Here is a 7,996-nt window from a genome sequence, read left to right on the forward strand (position 1 = left end):
TGATCTTACAATAAACAAGGTCACATTTTAGCGATCCTGATGCGGTATGCTCACTTGAAGCTGTTCCATATGTATTTGCTTGCTCATGTCACCATCTGATAGCACTAATGAAAAATGAAGTATTGCATGAATTTTGTATGCACTTGAAGATGATAAATGACCTTGAGTTCGATTCTGGCTGTGCTGCGTTGTAGTCAAATACCATACTGATGTAGTAAAAAAGCTCCTATGTGATAGATTCTGACACTCAAACTGCTTTATAGTGCAAGCATCTGATTGCCTGATGAACTTATCAGATTTCACATATTATGGCCAGTTCTGCTAGTGATGTGATTACATGCTATAGAAAACAATGTATAAAATCTTTCCAATTAATAGCAAATTAAAAATTTAGACTCCTTCTCTTCTTAACTGAAAGAATATAAAATATAAAAATTATAAAGAATTTTAATGCATACACACACAAAATAAATAAATAAATGAATAAATAATAAATAATAATAATTACAAAAGATTCCCAAAGAAAATCTTTTGCATTATGCAGACATTAATACAAAACTGCAAGTTGACAGTGCTAACACTGAAGAATGCATTAATCTATATGTATCCAAAAGAAAAAGGAAAAAAGAAAAAATTATGAACACAAAATGAACTTTGAAATTATATTTCATAACTTCCTACTACATTTTAAAATGCAGAGGATTGTTGTTATATCAGCTAAGATATTAACTAATAAAAAAATTAAATAAAATCTGAAAGGTTTCAGATTTTAAATTATGTCCAAAGGGGCAATTTTTTAATGTTTTGTGTATTATCTTTATTTATTAAATATCATGTTCTACATACTCAAACCATTCATTCAGTTCAACATAAAATTCAGTTCAACATATCGCAAAATGATTTTAAAAAGTGTGCATCTCTAAAATTTCTGATACACAGTCTTGTGTGCTGGAGATAAAAAACTTTTTTTTTTTTTTTTTTTTTTTTACATTGTTGCCATTGCTCACTTTGAAATCATTTAGTTTCTTAATAAAATATCGGTTGAAGTGTTGCAAAATATAAAATCCATAATAAAACAAATTTCAAATTCAAATTAGAGCTTCTACATGCTCATATTCTATGGAAGATTATGTTATTCAAATTTTGATGGCTCTAGGTACCATTGTTTTTTATCACAATGCAAGAAACATACATACATTCATGCAGATTCTTCATTATATAATTCCTTTAAATATAATACAGGGAGATAATATTTAATGGCAACAATTTGAAAAGTGATTCGCTGTTTATAGGTTTCAACTCAAAATGCCAAAACAAAATTAATAATCCTTCAGAGCAAAATGCCTCCTTTGGACTAACAATTAAAAATTGAATGGCAATTACATGCTTTGTTTCAAGAGAATACTAATTGCATGTTTTATTGCACATGTGCAAATACAAAATGTGCAATTCATAAATATCTTAAATATGTCTCTAGCAAGAAATTTAACTTCACAATACATACAAAGGAAATGAACAACTAAGAAATATAGGGAAAAATTTCATATCCAAACCTTAGAATCCACTTCAGAGAAAACATCATTTAAAATCTGTAGTAGGATATCAGTCCGCAAAGAATCAAAACTAATTAAATTAAATTTTTTGTTGAAAGGCTCCTTGTTTAGTTCCTGTATGATAAACTTGATTTGCTCACTCATATTGCTCCTAAAATTTTTAAAAATACAAAATTAGAGTTTTGGAAAAGAACATTATCAAAATCATATCAAACCAATATAAATTATATCTAGTTCTTTCCATATAAAAGATAATAGTTAGATACTCTCTGGTTATCCATAGCCCCACCAAAAATTTGAGAAATAGCATTCATAAAACAATGTAGTATGTCACCAAATAGTTATGTGGCAAACCAAACTGTTACCAAAGAGTATTTATGTTGCACATGTTACTGGTGTACAGATACCTGTTAGAATGATACTTGGTCACACTCTGTTTAGAATGCTATTAGTGCCAAATTTGTGCAATTCTCTCTCTCTCTCTCTCTCTTTTTTTTTTTTTTTTTTTTTTTTTTTTTTAACTGAAAACAGTCCTAATGCATATGGAGAGATAAACAGAGCAAAAATATTGCAAAAGAATTTCTCAAAAAAAAAAAAAAAAAAAAAAGTAAGTGTTTTATCACCCATATTTCTTATTTTATTTAATTTTATTGATTGATTGCTCTTTTATTAAATTCTTAGTGCATCACCATTTTGGAAATGCCCTTTGCCTTTGGCACATTAGCTTGGTGAAAGTGAATCTTGCCAAGGTATACTCTGCTCTAAAAGAATCCTCTTTCTCTGGAAAGTCAGATATGTCCAAAGTAAGCAATGAGTTACCAACCTTTTGATAGGGGTTCAGATCAGTGGCGTAGCTAGGGTGGGGCAAGGGGGACTACCAGAACTTTGGAGAGCATTACTTTTTGAGTGGTGTAATATCCCCCAAGATCAGATTGATAATTTGATACTCAGCATGCCTAGCCATTGCATGGACTGTATTGCATCGTCTGGGAGACCTACAATGTATTAACAATCATACCAACCATGTAATATTGGTTTTTTGTAAATAGGCTTTTTTTTTTAATTTGCTCCAGCAAGAAAAAACTGCTAATTTTTTTAATAATATCAAACATACAGCATCTTTTTTGGCTCTTTACCTTTTGTTTAATAAATAAGCTTTACAAATAAATCAATTTTTTTTTTTTTTTTTTCTTCTAACTTTTCCTTTGCCTGATTTTGCATTATCCTTAATTTATGGACATGAGTGTATTATCTCATTGACCATGAAATACGATTACCATTGAATTATACAAGTTTGCACAGATCCGGTCAGATCTGCATCTGTCATTCCTGTTGAATTCTAAGCTGCAGTTCTATCTACAGCTCTTAAAATAAAACATTTATCAGTCTCTACACAATTTATCAAATACCCACTACTTCAGAAGTATTTGAGTATTTGAAATGCTTCATTTTTGCACTTTGTAAAAAGGCTTTTATGAATTTCTACTATTTTCTTAAGCCCTCCTATTTTACAAGATACTCTGTTTAGAATGCTATTAGTATAAACTTCCTGCAGGTAATTGTTCCAATCTACAGCTGTTCTGCCAGTCATATCCAGCTCTTCTTCTCTCCATTCAACAGCTGTTAAATTCTCTCAAACAGTTGTAAATGAACCAGAATGCAGTTGCAAATGTGATTCTATAGCTTTTAAACTTATTTTCTTCAAAATGCAAGGGAAAAATATAACAATAATATTTAATTTACATCATAGTTCATAAAAACAAAAAGCAGCTTACTGATAATTGGTCAGACTTACATCAGGCAAAAACCCAGATGTTATGCGCATGCAGTATTCTCATTCTTATCCAGAACTGACACTAAATTGTACTGCTTGGTGACAGTTTCATGGTCAACAGGATAATACTTAAATACCATTTTTTTTCCCTTCCAAGATGCAATTTTTTCATCATCTAATTTTAAGAATTAGTACAGAAGTAATTGTAAATGAGAATATACAGAGAATAGCATTTTTTTTTTCACATCATTAACCATTTCATAAAATACAAGATGTGATTTAGATTTAGTAAAAGACTTTTTGAAAGCTTGAAAATAAATAATTAATTAATTAAAAATTTATTTATTTTTATACTTCTCAATTTCTAATATTTCTGGGTGTTGAATTAGTATAATTGGTAAATATATTTAAGGATGCCCCTTGGCAAAAATTGGCGACTGACCAGCAAGGCACAATTTTAAGAAGGCCGCTACACAAAACCAAAATAACAAGTCAAAGAATTGCACAAACTCAGTGTCCATGTACACATCAATCTATTTTCACTTCAGATAACATCAGAGAATTGCACAAACTTGGCACTGAGTACTGACTTGACTGTCATGTACACATCAATTTATTTTCACTTAAAAATTGAAGGAGCTTCCAATTCTACACTAGAGCCAGACAAAAAATATATAGTCTCAATAAACTGCATTTTAAATCTTATAATGAAATAACATAAAAAAGCACTACATACTACTATTGCATCTACACGCTACACAAAGAAAGTAACCTTATTTAGAAATTTCTAGGTCTTCAGTCTGTAGCACATAAAATTCCTTAACAATATCCAGAAACTTTCCTCAAACCATGTTCCCTTTCTAACGGAAAGCTTTATATGGTAAGCATTTGAATCCTTCTTGTGACAAACCCATTCAAAGCCATCTGAATGATCTTTACATTCAACTATACGCATTTCCTTCATACAAACAAGACACTTATAATTCCCTTGAATTACATCCAACAAAGTTTCTTTTCTTCTGTCCTCAACCACTTAAAAAAAAAAAAAAAAAAAAAAAAAAACTTCTGCTCTCTCGTTCTGTACTACCAAACACCCAGTTTATCACTGGCAGCCATTTTATGATGCAAAGCATACAACACGCACCACAGAAATAAGATTTAAAAAAAAATTTCCCCTCAGTCAAGTTCACTGCAGTCATGCAACCAATCAATAATAGGCTTTCCATAACATTAAACAACTCAGGTTACCATAAATGAAACAATAACTTGGCGATAAATGAAAAAACAGCTTGACGACAATTGAAGGGGCCCCCTAAAATATATGCTAACCATATAATTCCATCTCTAATATAAAATAAATACTACATCATATTATTCAAGCTTAAATTTTAAGACTAATGCTTTTTATCTTCTAACATCATACTAAGTAAAGTTTATTGCCTAATTATAAACTAATCAGTTATTTAAAATTTCAAAATATATTGGACTCAAATATGGGAACAATTATGCTTTCAATTTACAAAAATCTAAGACCATGTACATTTTGTAATTTATAAAATTTTTCTCATGTATGAAATTATGATTCTAGAAAGGGATAATTAAAATGTATCCAAAGAAATATATCTCTTTTGCCATTTAGGAAATTTAAGAAAAGAATACATTTCCATTCAAAACTGTATTCTTTATTCAAGCTAAGGAAAATAGTTTGAACTTACTTTGGATAATAAATGGACTTTTATTCATTAACATAATATGTAGAGTAGTGGTAGAAGATTTTTATGATATTTTTCAAACTTACAACATTCCACAGAGAAGTTTCAAATTATCCTTATCAGCAGAAATAAAAAGTTTATTTGTAGACACATAAATTTTGATATTAAATCTTTCGGCTAATATTCCATAAGCAGGGGGAGTTGGCACCAAACTATTTTGGCCTTCAAAATTTGGCAAATTTTTTTGGCGGCAATGAAAGCACTAATATGTGATTTTTAAACATAAACAAAATAGTAACTTTTAAGTTTTGCAGTAGTGAAAGGCTATTATTTTATGTAAACAGAATAATAAAATGAGATGATAAAATACTAGATGAGTAAAACAAAGTCCAACAGCTTTGCAAGTAAAAATATAATCCTATCTATATAATTCATCACAAAATAGTAGATTAAACAATTCTTATAAATAATTATTGAGTAAATAAATATATACACTTATCAGATTAGAGCACTATGAAGTGAGTTTAAAATGTAAACAGAATAGCAAATTTTTATTTACAGTGGTGAACAGCAATTATTATGTGCAAACAGAATAGTAAATGAAACTGATTAAATGATAAAACAACGTTGTGGAATTCAATATACTAAACAACTTTTCGTTCAAAACTTTAAATATTCCACATCTTTCGATTGCCACAAGCAAGAAACATAACTAAAAAAAATAATTACCTAAATAAAATTAAATGAAAACATTGATAACTTCACGTCATCAGAAATCCAATATTGTCTCACTAACAACAGCTTAACCTTCTGCAAATATTTATATAAATATAAAATTAAACATATATGTCTTTCAAAGAATAAATAGTAAAGTTAAATTAAACTTAAATAATTCTCTTGCACCATAGCTGCAAGGAATGAAATTTGAATTTAACAAACATTCTTTATTTGTAAAAAACAAATTTAAAGATAATTAAAATTATGAAATTTTAATTGTAAACAATATAAATGATTAATTATTGCTGTGATGATAAATCTGTCTCCTGCTTTCCCAAAAATTATTCACTTATGCATTTTTGAATTTTTTAGGATTAAAAATTTTTGTTGGAATATTATATTTATTCATGGATTTTGATACCTGCACTCATTTACATATGCTCTCAGAATTTAAATGATATTCTAGATTAGTTTGCAGCAATAATTAATCATTTATCTGTTTACAATTAGACTTTCATAATTTTAATTTTTAATTATTTTTAAATTTGCTTTTTACGAATAAAGAATGTTTGTTAAATATTAAACATATATATATATATATGTTTAATATATCAAGCAAGGTAGTTATTACAATACTGAATGACCAATTTGGTCTATATAACATTTTGCGCAATATGCTGCAAAATAAGTAAATTAGAAATTGTAGTAAGCTCGCCTAAAAGTTACCAGGAGTTCCACCAAAGAGTTCAACACGTTTAAAAAAAATTAATATATATATATATATATGTTTAATATATATATATATATATTACAGTAAAACTTTTAAAAACAAACACTATATTTCAATATTAAATTTAAAAAAAATCTTCTGGCTTCACTAAATTTGCACTCATACAATTACCGAAATAAAGCTCTATGTTTGCCACAAGAAAACATATAGCCGGAATCCACAACCAAATCAAAATCGTGCCAAATAAAAAACTCTCACCAAGTTTGGCACTCACCCCGATTATGGAATATTAACCAAACTTTCATTAATAACAGGAAACAAAACATCAGTGTTAACAAAGTCTCAAATTAATTTTGAATTTACGGGAAAGTGCAGAATCGCCCACTGCTGGGTGCGTTTTTAAGAATTGCACAGTATCCATGTACACGTCGACCTATTTTCACCTAAAAAAACACCCCAGAATTGCACAAAAATGGCATTGTGCACTTCCTTGACTTTATCCATGTACACATCAACCTATTTTCACTTAAAAAGTCAAAGAAAATTGACAAAAATCCAATTCTTCTTACTCTTGTAAAAAGCACCAAACACCAAACAAAAAAGTGGGCGATTCTGCACTTTAGCCGAATTTACTATGATTTGTATGGAAACGTACAATTTACAGAGATTTAACCACATAATATATTAACCTTGACCTTCTAAAGTGAACAAATAAAGAACCAAATTCAGTACAGAAGATGAAGAATAAGGGTTAAACTCGGATAGAAATTCACATTTAGTACTAGTTATGAATTTAATTGCTTCATTATATGTCTCTCATAAATCAGATGTGGGGGAAAGCCTCTGATTTCAATCAAATGTTAATTTATATTACTTTTTATCAGCTCCATTTTTCAATCTAAGTTACCATAATATATGCATAACATGCTTAAGAAGATTCAACGTAAAGAACGAACTGAGATAATAATTCGTAAAATTATGTGTAACGCTCATCCTTTAAATAAGAATACAAATATCTAATATTAACTTAACATAAATTTCAAAAATTCCATCAATTATAAATTTTTTATATTCGACTTAATATATAATACAAATTTAATATACCCATAAATAGTATAAATCCCATTAATAAAAATATAATTACATATAAAATATTGCAAAAAATAAACCACCGGAACAATTGTTTGATAGAATATCCGTTGCTATGACAACGCAAAGTTGAGTTGAAGAAACAGAACATGCATTTTTAAAAGTGTAACGCATTTTTAAAATAAGCAACATAAATTATTCCGATATAACTATACTATGAAAAACTCTACAGGAAAAAATTACCAAAATATTTTGAATGTTATTAACCACAGTATGTTTTAGATTATGCATTAGATACTAAAACCATCATTTTAAGAACGTATGTTTTAAATGGTAAGAAAAAAGACAAACATAGTTAAATACTTATTATTTAAGAATTTAAATGAACTGGGATGTTTAGTTGTTTATAACCCTGTTCACA

General features: G+C 28.4%; 1 protein-coding gene across 3 annotated transcripts in view; it reads right to left on the reverse strand.

Annotated features, from left to right (window-relative positions):
* Nucleotides 1-7,728, reverse strand: part of LOC118204960 (intraflagellar transport protein 81 homolog) — a 77,633-nt gene extending 69,905 nt beyond the window's left edge. The window contains exons 1-3 of one of the 3 annotated variants that reach the window (XM_085824775.1): nucleotides 7,631-7,645; nucleotides 5,769-5,849; nucleotides 1,554-1,704 (exon numbers count right to left, since the gene is read on the reverse strand). In XM_085824775.1, the coding sequence (XP_085680901.1) occupies nucleotides 1,554-1,697 (144 nt within the window). In that variant the 5' untranslated portion in view covers nucleotides 1,698-1,704; nucleotides 5,769-5,849; nucleotides 7,631-7,645. Of the gene's footprint in view, nucleotides 1-1,553; nucleotides 1,705-5,768; nucleotides 5,850-7,590 lie in introns of all 3 variants that reach the window. The other 2 variants (XM_085824774.1, XM_085824776.1) reach the window with 2 other exon arrangements.
* Nucleotides 7,729-7,996: the final 268 nt, after the last annotated feature.

The sequence above is a fragment of the Stegodyphus dumicola genome, chromosome 10 (assembly GCF_044657685.1).
Source record: "Stegodyphus dumicola isolate Sdum_Otavi_A_Nest chromosome 10, ASM4465768v1".
Classification (NCBI taxonomy): Eukaryota; Metazoa; Arthropoda; class Arachnida; order Araneae; family Eresidae; genus Stegodyphus; species Stegodyphus dumicola.